Below are 19,018 nucleotides of genomic sequence, written 5' to 3'. Positions count from 1 at the left end.
AGTCAGCCGCGCTGTGCATTATGTCAATGTTTAGCAACATTAATGCACGCGTTGCCTCCTCCTGAAGTGACTCGCTGCGTGCATTGCATAAAACATTATTTTCAAGCCGCATTCTCGGTTCATTCTCAAATGTTATTGTTTGCCTAAAGTGGTGTAGACAAACTATATAATAAACTATGACCAGGGATAGGCTACAATCAGCCCACAAAGTCGTTTCTCCATAGTAAAAAGCGGCGTGTTGTCTGCCGGATTTTCCTCCGTCAATTCTGTTGGAATTTTCCCGCACGTTAATTCTGACAATAAAAGTGCAGTTATGAAAATACGTTCAAGACCCATCTGGCCAACGAGTGATGTGGATGTTGTCACGTGACTGCATTTTGGTTCGTTTCATAAACTGATTCGGAGCAGAGCAATCAGTGTGTGTGAAAACAAGGAACCAAAACGCCTGAAAAATGCAACAAAGTATAATTTTTCTCCCTTGGTCCGGACCAAATGAACCGAACTACAGATGTGAAAGCACCCTTAAATTTAATTTAGTCAGGTCTTAAAAAGGTTTTACCCTCGTTCATTTCCTGAAATGCTGGCCACAGAAAGTTATTACAAAGTAGCAAAAAAGTATCGAGTCGTAGCCTACAAAGCGGAGCTGTACAGGGGTCTCCGACACTGCGCTCGCGAGCTCCAGCAGCTCGTGCCCTGATTGGCGGTAACTACCAAAGAGGCCGTTCACATATTGCGTCTTTTGCGCGCTCAAGTTCGTTATTTCAAATTTAGGCGCGCGGCAAGCGCACTCATATTAGAAGCAATGCAGACGTTTTTCCAGGCGGAGCGAGATAAAAAAAAAGCTCAACTTTTCAGAATTCTGCAAGCGGGTCATGTGACAAGAACCAACCAATCCGCTTCACCCTTTCCGTAACAACATTGACAGCTCAGTCAACATGAAGGATGGGGGTGCACCGTGCACCCAAACACTGCAGGTGTTCTCTTCTCCGTAAATAAATAATGGCTACAGCAAGCGTTTATCAGTGGAAATCATCAGCTAGCTACTGTCGTTGTGGAGAGCGCAGTGCATGGTTGCATAGCAACGGGAAAATCGGACCAAATCTTACTATTAATAATAAAGATAAGCTAATCTGCATTGTAAATGTCAGTAATTTATCTTATTTTGACACATTCATTCTATAAAAAATTATTTAAAGGCTGAAATACGTGAGGTTTATCTTTTTATAAAACCTTTTTTGTCAAAACTTTATTTGAACTTGTACATGTTAGTAGATAACATGTTGCAAGACACTCTTTTAAAATCTAGCCATCATTTTTTTATGTGATTATTTTAATGTTTATGTAAACAAAAAGTGCATATTATTGCTAATTGTATTTGTTATTTGCTGGTTAATGCGTCATGTAGGTCTTTAATTTAAATCTTTATGGTCTTAAAATGTCTTTAAAAGGTCTTAAATTTGACTTACTGAAACCTGCACGAACCCTGATTATAATAATTTGTCGCATAGCCTATCTGAACATTATACTTTTAATGCTAATCTTTTAGAGATTAGGAGACCAGCCAATCAGTCTGACATATATGCAGATTTTATGCCGGTCAAATGCATCAGCATCACACGCGCACACGGACCGCACATGTAGGAAACCTCGTGAGTTACGGCCGTCACACCGCAAGCGCGTGGCGTGCATGTTAATCAGTGAGTGCGTCCACACCGCGAGCAGGAGCGTCAGTGAAGCGCGGGTTAGCTGCGCTGCTCACCCTCAATTACAGTGAACACACTTTTGAGGGACAAAATAAATATGATTTCACACAAAAAGTGCCTAAAATGCACATTATTTGCAGGTCTAGTGTGTTTTAACAAGAACTGGAGTAGGCTATGCCAGAAAAGAGAATGAAGACTCAGAAAATATAGATATATTTATGAAATTTACCCATTGAAACTTGTTTTTATTATTCAGTTTGGGTAAAAGTATATGGTGTTTAATAAAATAAAAATATGTAGAATATTTGTGTGCTGTAAAGTGATTAGAAAAATGAAATCAGAATCGGCTGAAATCTGTATCGGTCAAACTCAATGAAAAATGGGAATCGGCCTAGAGCAGGGGTCGGCAAGTAACTTTGGCCGCGGGCCAATATTTTTTTTATCCAGCTACATGGAATAGGCCTATTCGTTACGGTGAAATCACAAAATATAATGCACACAAACGTGTCCCTACTACTTATATACAACCACTGATGAGCATAATCGGTTTTGATGAAGAAAAAAAAACGAAAAAAAAAAAAAAACTATACAAATGCAGATTAGAACCCAGAACCTTTTACAGACTTGACAAAAGTTCTACCACTGGACCATTTAAGCACACGAAAAAAAAAAAAGCGGATACATCTTATTAAAGATAAATCAAAACCCATGTACTATTTAAATCGATTGTTGGACATGTTATTGTACATATATCTGATTTAGCATTGTATTACCAATGGACTGTACAACTTTTGAACTTTATTCCTTTTTTTAAATTATTATTTATTCGGGACACAAGAGGTCTGCGCGGGACTGTTTTTTTCCGTCCCGCTCCCACAAGGTTCAATTCAGCAACCGCTTTAAATACTTAAAAGTAAAAGCTTAAAAGTGTTCACCTGCTTTACAAATGTAGATCTCGTTTTCAGAATCTCAAATCTCCAAAACAAGTCGTTTTTCATTTTTTTTTTTTTTTTTTTTTGGGGGGAAAAAAACGATTGAACGAATGATACACGGCGGCAGTGATGCGCGGGTCAATGTATAAACAACCCGCACCCGACCGACGTTTTCAACCCGCCCGCAACTCGGACCGCAAACAAAAGAAAGAAAATATTGTACCCGACCCGCTTCCCATACATGCCAACCCTCCCGATTTTTCCGGGAGACTCCCGAATTTCAAAGCCCCTCCCGAAAATCTCCCGGACCGACCTTTCTCCCGAATTTCTCCCAATTTCCACCTGGACAACAATATTGCTACACCATCCGTCACTGGGCGCCGTTTCCGAACAATAATAAAGGTTACACACCTAGAAGTCAAGCGCGGCAATCAGAACGGAAAAAGAAGCAGTCTGCGCTGTCAGAGCCGTCTATAGAAGATTGTAACCGGCGCATCTCTATAATCGTTCTGATTGGCTGGTATCAAACACCATCACATAATCTGATGTTCACAGATGTTTTATTTCTTTATTTCTACATTTGCCGTAGTGTTGTCGATGGGTTCAGTAACACATCCTGCACAAGCCTTGGCCAGAACCCCGTGGTATTTGGAGGGCCTCGTCATGGAAAAGCTTGGGAACCCCTGAATTAGATAATACCAGTTTAGCTCAACCAGTGACCAAGCAATGCTTCATTGTGTTCAGTGTGTGTGTGAAAAGAGCATTAGCAGTTACAGACACACACTTCAGCAGAACATGATCAGCTCAAAGTGTCCCGATCAGTTTTGGTCCTAATGTCACTGGTAGTCGCTGTATGAAGAGTTATTGGGTATAATATCTCACAGTTTACTGTATTCTGCTCTCCTCACTTACAGAAATGAACTATAGTGTCCTGCACACACTAGTGAAACAAAAAACTAAATTAAATATGATATCTGGTGTCTGAATAATTTTTTATTTGACTGTACATCAGTAAGGAAAGATGTTTAGAGCTGTGTAAGCACTGGCATTGAGATGCGGTGTGTGTGTGTGTGTGTGTGTGTGTGTGCTCAGGCTGCTCAGTGTGGACTCCCCGTCCGGAGACATGAAGGCTGTGCTGAGAGAGAGCAGCATTAAAGCAGAAGACAAGCAGTTCCTGGAGGTCAGGTTATCCACAGCTCATTCATGACTCTACACACGACTGCTCCTCACGACTGCTCCTCCTCACGACTGCTCCTCCTCACGACTGCTCCTCACGACTGCTCCTCACGACTGCTCCTCCTCACGACTGCTCCTCACGACTGCACCTCACGACTGCTCCTCACGACTGCTCCTCACGACTGCTCCTCACGACTGCTCCTCACGACTGCACCTCACGACTGCTCCTCACGACTGCTCCTCACGACTGCACCTCACGACTGCACCTCACGACTGCTCCTCACGACTGCACCTCACGACTGCTCCTCACGACTGCTCCTCACGACTGCACCTCACGACTGCACCTCACGACTGCTCCTCACGACTGCTCCTCACGACTGCTCCTCACGACTGCACCTCACGACTGCTCCTCACGACTGCTCCTCACGACTGCTCCTCACGACTGCTCTTCACGACTGCACCTCACGACTGCTCTTCACGACTGCACCTCACGACTGCTCCTCACGACTGCTCCTCACGACTGCACCTCACGACTGCTCCTCACGACTGCTCCTCACGACTGCTCCTCACGACTGCTCCTCACGACTGCTCTTCACGACTGCACCTCCTCACGACTGCTCCTCACGACTGCTCCTCACGACTGTTCCTCACGACTGCACCTCACGACTGCTCCTCACGACTGCTCCTCACGACTGTTCCTCACGACTGCACCTCACGACTGCTCCTCACGACTGCACCTCACGACTGCTCCTCACGACTGCTCCTCACGACTGCTCCTCACGACTGCTCCTCACGACTGCTCCTCACGACTGCTCTTCACGACTGCACCTCCTCACGACTGCTCCTCACGACTGCTCCTCACGACTGCTCCTCACGACTGCTCTTCACGACTGCTCCTCACGACTGCACCTCCTCACGACTGCTCCTCACGACTGCTCCTCACGACTGCTCCTCCTCACGACTGCTCCTCACTACTGCTCCTCACGACTGCTCCTCACGACTGCACCTCACGACTGCTCCTCACGACTGCTCCTCACGACTGTTCCTCACGACTGCACCTCACGACTGCTCCTCACGACTGCTCCTCACGACTGCTCCTCACGACTGCACCTCACGACTGCTCTTCACGACTGCTCCTCCTCACGACTGCTCCTCACGACTGCTCCTCACGACTGCTCCTCACGACTGCTCCTCACGACTGCACCTCACGACTGCACCTCACGACTGCTCCTCACGACTGCTCCTCACGACTGCACCTCACGACTGCACCTCACGACTGCTCCTCCTCACGACTGCTCCTCACGACTGCTCCTCACGACTGCTCTTCACGACTGCTCCTCACGACTGCTCCTCACGACTGCACCTCACGACTGCTCCTCACGACTGCTCCTCACGACTGCTCCTCACGACTGCTCCTCACGACTGCTCCTCCTCACGACTGCTCCTCACGACTGCTCCTCACGACTGCTCCTCACGACTGCACCTCACGACTGCTCCTCACGACTGCACCTCACGACTGCACCTCACGACTGCTCCTCACGACTGCACCTCACGACTGCTCCTCACGACTGCTCCTCACGACTGCTCCTCACGACTGCTCCTCACGACTGCTCCTCACGACTGCACATCCTCACGACTGCTCCTCACGACTGCTCCTCACGACTGCTCCTCACGACTGCACCTCACGACTGCACCTCACGACTGCTCCTCACGACTGCACCTCACGACTGCACCTCACGACTGCTCCTCACGACTGCTCCTCACGACTGCTCCTCCTCACGACTGCTCCTCACGACTGCTCCTCACGACTGCTCCTCACGACTGCTCCTCACGACTGCACCTCACGACTGCACCTCACGACTGCTCCTCACGACTGCACCTCACGACTGCACCTCACGACTGCTCCTCACGACTGCACCTCACGACTGCTCCTCACGACTGCACCTCACGACTGCTCCTCACTACTGCTCCTCACTACTGCTCCTCACGACTGCTCCTCACGACTGCTCCTCCTCACGACTGCTCCTCCTCACGACTGCTCCTCCTCACGACTGCTCCTCACGACTGCTCCTCACGACTGCTCCTCACGACTGCTCCTCACGACTGCACCTCACGACTGCTCCTCACGACTGCACCTCACGACTGCACCTCACGACTGCACCTCACGACTGCTCCTCACGACTGCTCCTCACGACTGCTCCTCACGACTGCTCCTCACGACTGCACCTCACGACTGCTCCTCACGACTGCTCCTCACGACTGCTCCTCACGACTGCACCTCCTCACGACTGCACCTCCTCACGACTGCTCCTCACGACTGCTCCTCACGACTGCTCCTCACGACTGCACCTCACGACTGCTCCTCACGACTGCTCCTCACGACTGCACCTCACGACTGCTCCTCACGACTGCTCCTCACGACTGCTCCTCACGACTGCTCCTCCTCACGACTGCTCCTCCTCAAGACTGCTCCTCCTCACGACTGCTCCTCACGACTGCTCCTCACGACTGCTCCTCACGACTGCTCCTCACTACTGCTCCTCACGACTGCTCCTCACTACTGCTCCTCACTACTGCTCCTCACGACTGCACCTCACGACTGCTCCTCACGACTGCTCCTCACGACTGCTCCTCACTACTGCTCCTCACGACTGCACCTCACGACTGCTCCTCACGACTGCACCTCACGACTGCTCCTCACGACTGCTCCTCACGACTGCTCCTCCTCACGACTGCTCCTCCTCACGACTGCTCCTCACGACTGCTCCTCACGACTGCTCCTCACGACTGCACCTCACGACTGCTCCTCACGACTGCTCCTCACGACTGCACCTCACGACTGCTCCTCACGACTGCTCCTCACGACTGCTCCTCACGACTACTGCTCCTCCTCACGACTGCTCCTCACGACTGCTCCTCACGACTGCTCCTCACGACTGCTCCTCACGACTGCTACTCAAGACTGCTCCTCACGACTGCACCTCACGACTGCTCCTCACGACTGCTCCTCACGACTGCTCCTCCTCACGACTGCTCCTCCTCACGACTGCTCCTCACGACTGCACCTCACGACTGCTCCTCACGACTGCTCCTCCTCACGACTGCTCCTCACGACTGCTCCTCACGACTGCACCTCACGACTGCACCTCACGACTGCTCCTCACGACTGCTCCTCACGACTGCACCTCACGACTGCTCCTCCTCACGACTGCTCCTCACGACTCCTCACGACTACTCCTCACGACTGCTCCTCCTCAAGACTGCTCCTCCTCACGACTGCTCCTCACGACTGCTCCTCACGACTGCACCTCACGACTGCACCTCACGACTGCACCTCACGACTGCACCTCACGACTGCTCCTCACGACTGCACCTCACGACTGCTCCTCCTCACGACTGCTCCTCACGACTGCTCCTCACGACTGCTCCTCACGACTGCTCCTCACGACTGCACCTCACGACTGCACCTCACGACTGCTCCTCACGACTGCTCCTCACGACTGCACCTCACGACTGCTCCTCACGACTGCTCCTCCTCACGACTGCTCCTCACGACTGCTCCTCACGACTGCACCTCACGACTGCTCCTCACGACTGCTCCTCCTCACGACTGCTCCTCACGACTGCTCCTCACGACTGCTCCTCACGACTGCACCTCACGACTGCTCCTCACGACTGCTCCTCACGACTGCTCCTCACGACTGCTCCTCCTCACGACTGCACCTCACGACTCCTCCTCACGACTGCTCCTCACGACTGCTCCTCCTCACGACTGCTCCTCACGACTGCTCCTCACGACTGCTCCTCACGACTGCTCCTCACGACTGCTCCTCACGACTGCTCCTCACGACTGCTCTTCACGACTGCTCCTCCTCACGACTGCTCCTCACGACTGCACCTCACGACTGCACCTCACGACTGCACCTCACGACTGCTCCTCACGACTGCACCTCACGACTGCTCCTCACGACTGCTCCTCACGACTGCTCCTCACGACTGCACCTCACGACTGCTCCTCACGACTGCACCTCACGACTGCTCCTCACGACTGCTCCTCACGACTGCTCCTCACGACTGCTACTCAAGACTGCTCCTCACGACTGCACCTCACGACTGCTCCTCACGACTGCTCCTCACGACTGCTCCTCCTCACGACTGCTCCTCACGACTGCACCTCACGACTGCTCCTCACGACTGCTCCTCCTCACGACTGCTCCTCACGACTGCTCCTCACGACTGCACCTCACGACTGCACCTCACGACTGCTCCTCACGACTGCTCCTCACGACTGCTCCTCACGCCTGCTCCTCACGACTGCACCTCACGACTGCTCCTCACGACTGCTCCTCACGACTGCTCCTCACGACTGCTCCTCACGACTGCTCCTCACGCCTGCACCTCACGACTGCACCTCACGACTGCTCCTCACGACTGCTCCTCACGACTGCTCCTCACGACTGCTCCTCACGACTGCACCTCACGACTGCTCCTCACGACTGCTCCTCACGACTGCACCTCACGACTGCTCCTCACGACTGCTCCTCACGACTGCTCCTCACGACTGCTCCTCACGACTGCTCCTCCTCACGACTGCACCTCACGACTCCTCCTCACGACTGCTCCTCCTCACGACTGCTCCTCCTCACGACTGCTCCTCACGACTGCTCCTCACGACTGCTCCTCACGACTGCTCCTCACGACTGCACCTCACGACTGCTCCTCACGACTGCTCCTCACGCCTGCTCCTCACGACTGCTCCTCACGACTCCTCCTCACGACTGCTCCTCCTCACGACTGCTCCTCACGACTGCTCCTCACGACTGCTCCTCACGACTGCTCCTCCTCACGACTGCTCCTCACGACTGCTCCTCACGACTGCTCCTCACGACTGCACCTCCTCACGACTGCACCTCACGACTCCTCCTCACGACTGCTCCTCACGACTGCTCCTCCTCACGACTGCTCCTCACGACTGCTCCTCACGACTGCTCCTCACGACTGCTCCTCACGACTGCTCCTCACGACTGCTCTTCACGACTGCACCTCACGACTGCTCCTCACGACTGCTCCTCACGACTGCTCCTCACGACTGCTCCTCACGACTGCTCCTCACGACTGCTCCTCACGACTGCTCCTCACGACTGCTCTTCACGACTGCACCTCAAGACTGCTCCTCACGACTGCACCTCACGACTGCTCCTCACGACTGCTCCTCACGACTGCTCCTCCTCACGACTGCTCCTCCTCACGACTGCTCCTCACGACTGCACCTCACGACTGCTCCTCACGACTGCTCCTCCTCACGACTGCTCCTCACGACTGCTCCTCACGACTGCACCTCACGACTGCACCTCACGACTGCTCCTCACGACTGCTCCTCACGACTGCACCTCACGACTGCTCCTCCTCACGACTGCTCCTCACGACTCCTCACGACTACTCCTCACGACTGCTCCTCCTCAAGACTGCTCCTCCTCACGACTGCTCCTCACGACTGCTCCTCACGACTGCTCCTCACGACTGCACCTCACGACTGCACCTCACGACTGCACCTCACGACTGCTCCTCACGACTGCACCTCACGACTGCTCCTCACGACTGCACCTCACGACTGCACCTCACGACTGCTCCTCACGACTGCTCCTCACGACTGCACCTCACGACTGCACCTCACGACTGCTCCTCACGACTGCACCTCACGACTGCTCCTCACGACTGCACCTCACGACTGCACCTCACGACTGCACCTCACGACTGCTCCTCACGACTGCACCTCACGACTGCTCCTCACGACTGCACCTCACGACTGCACCTCACGACTGCTCCTCACGACTGCTCCTCACGACTGCTCCTCACGACTGCTCCTCACGACTGCACCTCACGACTTCTCCTCACGACTGCACCTCACGACTGCTCCTCACGACTGCTCCTCACGACTGAGAATTAAAACGAATACGATCTCCGTCCACACCAGCGCTTTAGCTGCGTATTAGAATTGATCTCCGTCCACACTAAAACGACTGAAAGCGCGGATCACGTGACCATTCTCCAACACTGGGCGTGTGTGTGCCGGTGTACACAGGCGCATATAGGCAGTGATAGCGTTGTAAAATGCAGAATTTACTTGCACAACAGCTGCTAACAAAGACATCAACGTCAGTAACGCTTGTGATTCGTTATCCATGTTGCAGTCGCTAACGTTACATAGTCCAGGCTGGTTTTGTGTGTTTTCTTCCCGGGGACGGGTCATGTGATGGGTGTCTGACGAATCAGGGAAGGATACGCCATGACTGATGACACCCAATCATAGAGCCGAGCGTGAGCGTCTGCGTCAGCATTTCTAAAGTCCTCCGTTTGACCGTCTTCACTAAACGCCCTCCGGAGATTCAAAACGCAAAACGGGGTCGGCAGCGTTTCTAAACTTCTCCGTTTTAGGTCTTCGTTTCTGCCGGTGTAGACTGGACGGGAGGTGCAAACGTAGCAAAAGGTCTCCGTTTTAACCGAAAACGCAGTAGTGTGGATGAGGCCTGAGGCTAGTGCGTATAATGGCTAAACTGCTCATCTCACGGGGCATTAACATGTCTGAAGTTACAGTATCCTGATTATAAGGCCATTCAAAAGGGTTAAAGGGGGCTGGGGGATTGATTATGATTTGACTTTTCTAACTGTAGTTAGTGTGTAATGTTGTGTTTGATCATAAACAACATCTGCAAAGTTACAACGCTCAAAGTTATAAGAGATATTTGCTTTTAAAGAAAAGGACTACAACACACGGCTAGAACTACACGAGCTTCCTCCCGGGTTAGTGACATCCTCACCAACCCTAAAATTTACATAAGCCCCGCCCCCGAACACGATTTATAGATTATCATGACAGAATATGCTAATCAGTGACTAGAAAATAACTACACATAATCTGCATAAGTTCATCAACTAACCATTCAGAAATGTCCTGTTCTTCTACATGTGTCACTTCTTCTTGAGTCTTTCCATCTTTCTGACTCCGGTTTGAACATAAAAGGCTAAAAGGTGCGTGTGTGTGTGTAGCAGCTCCGATTACCTCACACACACATGCACTGAACATTTCAAAAACGGGGTGTTTTTGCTCATCCTCAAAAAGTGACAATTTTTAACAAGCTATATAAAAATATCTGTGGGGTATTTTGAGCTAAAACTTCACACACACACACACACACACACACACACACACACACACACACACTCTGGGGACATCAGACTTATTTTACATCTTGTGAAAAGGGCATTACCCCCCCTTTAAATATATTTTTTCTGTTAGGCATTTCATTGTAAGATAAGAGGTGCATGCCAATTCGCATATTGTGCACTATTCTATTCTGTTTCAAAGTATAATAGTATTATGTTATATTTGGGGGAATTGTTCAAATATTCCCCCAAATGGCCAGACTGATAAAGAAAATGGGGGAATATGTCCACGACTGGCCGTATATTGTCCATGTCGGCTCGTAAATATGCCTTCCTCCTCTTCGTCAACCCCTTCCTCTTCCTCTTAACCCCAGACTCTATCACTCTCAGCACTGATGTCACCTTTATCTCCTCTGGGAATAAAGAGCAGACAGCGCTTGATGGATGAATGTCAGTAAAGCGCAGCTCCACTTGTTTAATGTGCTTTCTGGCAGCAGGTCAACCTTGTAACTCAGTGTCAGTCACATCGCAGTCGGTCAGTGTGCAACTCCAGTGTCTCTCTCTCTCTGTAGATCTGGCACAAGAACAGAAAGCTGAAGTGTCTTAACCTGACGACTCTCAACAAACACGGCAAAGTGTATGAAGATGGTAAGAGGAAAACAATCACACACTTTCCTCTCAATGTGTCGCAAAAGGGTTTTCAACACTGTATACGTTGTGTCCACCTGGTGGTCAGAGAATAAACAGCACCTGCCAAACTGCTGTGAACCTAATGGCATTTGATCCCTTAAAACTCATCTTTGATCACCAGAATTACGTATTCAAACATTTTTTCCTTTTTCATGCTTTAAAATAGGTCGGAAACACCAGCGATTTCAAACCGTGTTTTTGAGACTGTCTTTGGTTCACTGCAGTTTTAAGCAGAAAATACTCAGCAATGCTGTCGACTCATGAACTTACACATGGTGTGTGTTAAAGCACAAAGCTTAGCATAATGAATGGAATCCTTTGTTGCCAGCTAGCATATCCTGAGTTAAAGTTATCAACAAAAAAAAGCCACCTAATTACTTCTTGTGGCCTGCATATTCACAGTGCTTCGCCCTAATATAGTCCCACGTCAATATCTGCCTAGGAAATCGCCTAGTCTTAATCTGCATCGCTATTTGTACTCGCTGTGAATACGCAGACCACAAGAAGTAATTAGGTTATTTTTTTTAATCACTTTTACTCAGGATATGCTAGCTGGCAACAAAGGATTCCATTCATTATGCTAAGCTAAGCTAGCGGCGACCCTGCCAAACTAAAACAATGCATGCACTGAGACAAAAATGCATTTGCCCACCGCTCTAAATGTAGGAAAGACGGTGAATAAGCCCTATTTCACAAAACGGTGGAGTGTTCCTTTAAGTCTAAAGCAGACGCTGATAATGCGCTCTCTGTTCCCAGATCAGTTCGGCTGTATGGTCTGGTCTCACTCAGAGACTCACCTCCTGTATGTTGCTGAGAAGAAGCGACCCAAGACAGAGTCCTACTTCCAGGTTTACACAAAACACACACTTTCTAATGACCCTGTGAGTGAGTGTGTTCTCCATGTGACCGCATGTTCCCGAACCGCAGGGTCCTGAGACGGGCTCGCTCACCGATGAAGAGGAGACCGGCGCGGCCGACAAGAAGGAGGAAACCGTCCTGGTAAAAGCTTGTATTGTTTATTTGTATTTGATAGGGACAAAGCATGTTAATGAACATTAGTATAAAATACAAAATGTAAACAAGCCGGATTATAGCAACATTACTAGCTTACATCCACAGTCTCTAGGCAGATACACACAACACTACACAGAGACAATACCCCAAGCACACTCATAAGCCTCTTCTTCAGATGAGCTTTAACAGTCGGATGAGAAGAACACGGTACACTCTTCCCATATTTGCTCTCTATCACACATAATACTTTCTGACCAGAAGATGTTGGCCTATGTGGCACTTCACAATCTAATCCTATGACAGAGCTGGTACCAGTTCCACAATCTATCCTTTGGGGGACCCATGCATATTTGACAATTGTACAATTTTTTTTTTTTTTTTTATGTTACAGTAATGAAATTAGAGGGTTTTTTTTAATCCAACACCTTCTTATACAGTGATTCTATTAACTTTAGGGTTGTCTGATCCATGAATGACCAACTATTAAATCAATACTGAATATGTGAAGGAAATCATTGAATGTAGTAAATACAACCTGGCAGCACCGACTGTCAAAAATGGCCTAAGATACCTAAACATTTCTAAATCAAATTTGACAATATTAGACAACTTTCTTTGGTGACTTTTAAAAGTTAGATATGTAAGCTCCTCCCCTCTCAGTAATACCTCTGAATCTGTCATCTCTACTACCGGTAACTGTTTTGCAAACATCACACACACTGGTTGTTTTGTGTTCAACAATAAACCTTTCCTGGGAAGCCAAACCTGAATATTGGTCATAGCAGAGGTCAAAGTAATCGAAGCTTTTTCAAAATTCTTGGGGAAATATTACTACATAATCTGCTTACATCTGAACATTTACATCTTTACATACTCCAGATAGATTATTAATATAAAGTGAGAGTAAAACTGGTCCCAAAATAGAGCCTTGTGGAACCCCCTGGGGGAAAGCAAGGTGAAAAGATGTCGTACCATCAATACACACACACACACACACACACAGGTGAGAAGATGTTGTACCATCAAGACACACACACACACAAAAACACAAACACACACACGCACACTGTTTCCTATTTGAAAGAGATGATTTTATCCATATTGCCTCCTCTGAAAAATGTTAGTTTGTTAGTTTAGATAGAAGCGTCTGATGGTCAACAGTGTCAAATGCCTTCTTTATATCTTTAAAAAGACAGCACCAACACACACACTCTTATCCAATAAGAGAATGCCCCTGCTTTAGTTTGGTTAATGGTTTTGATCTGCGTTGTGTTGATGTGTGTGTGTGTGTGGCAGGGGCACCAGTTTGAGTATTATGAAGACTGGGGTGAGGCGCTGGTGAATAAGAGCAGCCCAGTGCTGTGTGTGCTGGACATCGAGGGCAGCAACATCACGGTTCTGGAGGGAATACCCCCCAACATCTCCCCAGGACAGGTACAGCACGCGTCCTCGTGTTCAACACGCGGTCAGACTGAGATTGGGCTTATCTTAACGTATTATATATTGATTTGAATGGCAATAAGCTTAAATATCCAATATTGCTTCTGCTTCAAGGCTGAAAGAGCTAAAAATCATAGTCACTTTGGCCACTAGGGGGCACTGGTCTACAGCTGACTAATATACATGATAATGAGGGGATATTCAGCATTTACTAGAGCATTATTCTGCTAGCTTCACTCAGCAAACATCACCAAGCGTGTTGTAGTTGTTCTGATCTGGTTGTGTTGTCCTGAGTAACTGGACTGTGGCCCGCAGGCGTTCTGGGCTCCCGGAGACACCGGGCTGGTGTTCGTGGGCTGGTGGCACGAGCCCTTCAGACTGGGGCTCAAATACTGCGCCAACAGGAGGTGATGATGATGAAGATGAGGAGAAATATCTGTGTTATGAAGATGATGAACTTTCTAAAGCTCATTTTCGTGTTGTTTAAATGCTGTGTCTGTTCTGATGCTGGAACATCGGCTCTGTCGTTTCTGCAGGTCGTCTCTGTTCTATGTGGATCTGGCCAGCGGCAAATGTGGTAAAGCTCTCATGTTCAACCATTCTGTGCAGACAATAGTAGTGTGTGTGTGTGTGTGCGTGCGTGCATGAGTGTGTGTGTGTGTGTGTGTGTGTGAGTATAAATTTCCTCATAATTATCACATGTTTGACGATCATAAGCTTGTATCTGTGTTCTCAGACCAGTTGTCGTGTGACTCCAGCTCCGTCTGCTCTCCTCGGCTCAGTCCTGATCACTGTCGCATCGCTTATCTGGAGTCTGGCGTCTTCGGCCCTCACCAGCAGTGCAGCCGACTGTGTGTGGTGTGTGTGTGTGTGTGTGTGTGTGTGTGTGTGTGTGTCCAATTCTTTAAAAAAAATGAAAACTGACTTGGTGTGTGTGTGTGTGTGTAAACGAACTGAATTTAAAGTGTTGCAGTAATGTGATCAGTTGTGGTGTGTTTGCAGTATGACTGGTACACCCAGCAGACGAGTGTTGTGGTGTGTGTGTGTGTGTGTGTGTGTGTGTGTGTGTAAACTAACACTGACTGTAAAGTGTTGCAGTAATGTGATCAGTTGTGGTGTGTTTGCAGTATGACTGGTACACCCAGCAGACGAGTGTTGTGGTGTGTGTGTGTGTGTGTGTGTGTGTGTGTGTGTGTGTGTGTAAACTAACACTGACTGTAAAGTGTTGCAGTAATGTGATCAGTTGTGGTGTGTTTGCAGTATGACTGGTACACCCAGCAGACGAGTGTTGTGTTGTGGTGTGTGTGTGTGTGTGTGTGTGTGTGTGTGTGTGTGTGTGTGTAAACGAACTGAATGTAAAGTGTTGCAGTAATGTGATCAGTTGTGGTGTGTTTGCAGTATGACTGGTACACCAGCAGACGAGTGTTGTTGTTGTGTGTGTGTGTGTGTGTGTGTGTGTAAACTAACACTGACTGTAAAGTGTTGCAGTAATGTGATCAGTTGTGGTGTGTTTGCAGTATGACTGGTACACCCAGCAGACGAGTGTTGTGGTCGATGTGCAGACGAGAGCCAGAGAGGGTAAGGGCATGTTTGCATAATTTTATTTATTTATTTATTGGTTGGTTGTTAAAGAAATAAAGTAAAAAAATAAAACTCAAAGAGTTCAGAAATGTGTTCCCTTTCAGTCGGTCGTACTACACGTGCCGAATGACTGAGATCACGCTTAGGGAGCCTGTCATCTTCGAGTGTTAACAGAACGAGCCCTGAACGAGCCCTGTTAACAGAACGAGCCCAGACCCCTGAAGATGTTCTTGGACACCGGTGTGTCGCCCCTGCCTAGGCCGGAGCAACCTTAGTGACATTCCATATTTTGTACTGCCCGGAAACGCCCAGTCCATATGTGTAACTTCCACATGATACCTCCGGGCTGGATGTGGCTTCCGCAGCGTCTCCGCAGGGCACGCTTTCCCAGTGTTATCCAAGTCTGTCTGAGTGGGTCATGCGGAACAGCAGTGGCCTTCCCTGGCCTGAGCCCTGTCCCATCTCCGACTCAAATACGGGGGGATTGGGAGGCTTTCGCTAGGCACTGACAGGTGGCGGCACTAGGTGGCGAGTTGCTTGGGATCTCAATCATTCGGCACTTCCGGCATACGTCCCGTCACCACCATTGCTGGACCACCGCTGACTCCGGGCTTCTGCTCGGCTCCTCAGCGAAAAACAAATGGTTCTTGCATCCGCTTCGGTATTTATACCCGTGCTGCGAGTGCAAGTCTCGCACGCCAATGTGCATTGGCTCATTCTGTTAACACTCGGCTCTCTAAGCGTGATCCCAATCATTCGGCACATGTCCGACGTACGTATCCGTAATCCTTCAGGGAACGAGGGTTACATATGTAACCAAGACGATCTCTGGCATGTTTAACATCTCTTTTTTCTCTGTGTGTGTATGTGTGTGTGTTAGATGGTTTTACTGGGATCTACACCTCGATGCTTTCCCCCCGCTGCTGGTCAGCTGACAGCCAGCGTGTGCTGATCTCCTGCGCTCAGAGATGCCGTAAGGTACCGTTTCCATGGACACAGATTAACCTGGTTAATTATTGCAAACTGCTAACAAGTAATATAATTCTGAGAATACATCTTTCTCATTTATTTCATTCATTGCATCCATTTTCAGTTTCTCTTATTTCTCTGATGAATACAAAAGAAGCTATTTATTAAAAAACGTTTTTGTTTATACAATGAAAGTCAGTGGGGTCCAAACAGACTGATAGACGCAAAATCTGCTTTTTATTCCACAGAAGAAAATAAGTCATACGGATTTGATGAATCATAACCTGAAATTTGGTGCAGGATTGCACGTAATTTTATTCCTGGAAGTGCTGCGCTTATAATGTTGGAAATCCCCAGTTAAATGTGTTCATTTGACACGCAAATGGCTCATGTTTAGAGTCAATGAAGGCTGGCGCTGGAGCGATGTAGTTTTACTTAACCTTCATCTTCGCTTTCATCACCGGATAGCACACATTTATCAAGGCACATCTTTGATATTTTCTGATGTGTTTATGCTTTTTTTTTTGTATGCATATTACTTTCTAAGTGCAAGTGGAGGGCCTGACCTTTTTTTTTGCAACATAAAGATCAGATGAATATCAACTTAAAGCATATCTATTAGCTTGAGATCATGAGATCCTTTCCATCTAAACTGGTTATATTTCTGAAGCCTAGCAGTGAGTGTTTGATGAGCAGCCGGAGAAACACAGAGCCGAAGCACAACCAAAACAATGTTCTTCTGCAAAATGCATGCAGTTTTATTTTTTATCACTAGAAGGTTACATAGTGTACCTTTAAAATAACATGGTAAAAAGCATTATAGAAATGCATTGAATTAAAGATTACCAATTATGCCCATTTTCACATGATGTAATATAGCTGGTCAAATTTGCCCCTATCTGTCTGTGATCGAAAACGCGCCGTTTTTGTGTGTGTCCCTTTAAATGCAAATGAGCTGCTGCTCCGCCTCCGTTCAGAAGAGGGCGGAGCCTTTACACAAGCTTCAAATGCTATGGGAACAATATAACAGCCAAATTACTCTCAGGCATAATGTCAATAATACCCAGAATGCAGCATTACATGTTTGAACCAGAGTCACACACAGATGGAGAGACTCAGGAAGATGCTGCAAATGTTAGACTGTACATGGACGTTTCTGAATGGGTAGTGAATACATTTATGTAGTTGTTGTGGAGTTGCGTTGATCATCTCATCCGTCATGCTCATCTATAAACTGTTGTATAGGTGCTCGTGTGTGAACGGTTCACTAAAGTGTCATACTTGTTCTCGATATGAAGTTAGAGCACGAAGCTTTGGCATTGACCCATCCTTCATAAATAACTTTTTCTCAAATACAGCGTGGGGGAAATCTGAAACCGCTTGTCCTGAGAGATTGATAATAATATATGGGGATTAAAAAACACACACCTGTGTTCAAACACCATATAAAAGTGAATTTTGCACAATAGGTCCCCTTTAAGTGTTCAAACATTGAAGTGCACAAACATTTAGGAGAGAGAATTGATTTTTCGTGACTTTTCTCCCTCTGTTTAGGGATGTGTTTCTTTATCTGGATCTGAACTGGCTTTTTCTTGATTATTTTGAACAGTTAATCAAGCTGCTTAGTTAGGGACACTTAGTATTCTACAATATTATTGATCTGACTGCACTGACATCATCGAATATGAGCTGAGCTGGACGATGACATCACTGTTTTCTCCAGAGATGCTTTATAGAGGAATTTAACTCATTTCCTATTTGATTATCTTTACACAGTTATTGAACTGACTCTATTGTCTATTTAGGGTTTGAAGTCTGTTTGCGTCACTGATTCTGTTATTGTCCTGTATATTAATAAAGTTGACTTGACATTGTGTTTGTATATTACAGGATCTGTTGGTTGTTGACACTTCGAGCCGCGAGGTCACGTCTCTCACCTCTCGTATGTAGAGCTACTCTTGCTGACTCATGTTACACATATATTACTCTACTGTACTGTACGCTACTGTATGACTCCGATCTCTCTGTTCTGTAGAATCTCAGGAAGGAAGCTGGAGTTTACTGAATATTCACAGAGATCTGATGGTGATCAGCTGCTCTTCACCAAACCAACCTCCAGACCTGGTATTCACACGTACATTATCAACACATACATATATATATATATAGGTGATTTAATGAGATGTTCTGTGGGGTTAATGAGGTGTTCTGTGGGTTTAATGAGATGTTCTGTGGGTTTAATGAGGTGTTCTGTGGGGTTAATGAGATGTTCTGTGGGGTTAATGAGATGTTCTGTGGGGTTAATGAGGTGTTCTGTGGGGTTAATGAGGTGTTCTGTGGGTTTAATGA

The 19,018-nt window shown here is 48.0% G+C and overlaps 1 protein-coding gene across 1 annotated transcript in view; it reads left to right on the top strand.

Moving 5' to 3' along the window:
• Positions 1 to 19,018, top strand: part of LOC307012005 (acylamino-acid-releasing enzyme-like) — a 55,733-nt gene that overhangs the window by 3,872 nt on the left and 32,843 nt on the right. Inside the window, exons 4-15 of the mRNA XM_079638163.1 lie at positions 3,728 to 3,815; positions 11,548 to 11,623; positions 12,422 to 12,513; positions 12,593 to 12,664; positions 13,976 to 14,113; positions 14,435 to 14,526; positions 14,656 to 14,696; positions 14,856 to 14,977; positions 15,637 to 15,697; positions 16,581 to 16,678; positions 18,560 to 18,611; positions 18,705 to 18,793. Coding sequence (XP_079494289.1) covers positions 3,728 to 3,815; positions 11,548 to 11,623; positions 12,422 to 12,513; positions 12,593 to 12,664; positions 13,976 to 14,113; positions 14,435 to 14,526; positions 14,656 to 14,696; positions 14,856 to 14,977; positions 15,637 to 15,697; positions 16,581 to 16,678; positions 18,560 to 18,611; positions 18,705 to 18,793 — 1,021 coding nt within the window. The remainder of the gene's footprint in view (positions 1 to 3,727; positions 3,816 to 11,547; positions 11,624 to 12,421; positions 12,514 to 12,592; positions 12,665 to 13,975; positions 14,114 to 14,434; positions 14,527 to 14,655; positions 14,697 to 14,855; positions 14,978 to 15,636; positions 15,698 to 16,580; positions 16,679 to 18,559; positions 18,612 to 18,704; positions 18,794 to 19,018) is intronic.

The sequence above is a fragment of the Phoxinus phoxinus genome, assembly GCF_949152265.1.
Source record: "Phoxinus phoxinus genome assembly, chromosome: 15".
NCBI lineage: Eukaryota > Metazoa > Chordata > Actinopteri > Cypriniformes > Leuciscidae > Phoxinus > Phoxinus phoxinus.
Note: the sequence above shows the minus strand (reverse complement) of the source record. Positions and strands in the feature narration are given on the sequence as shown.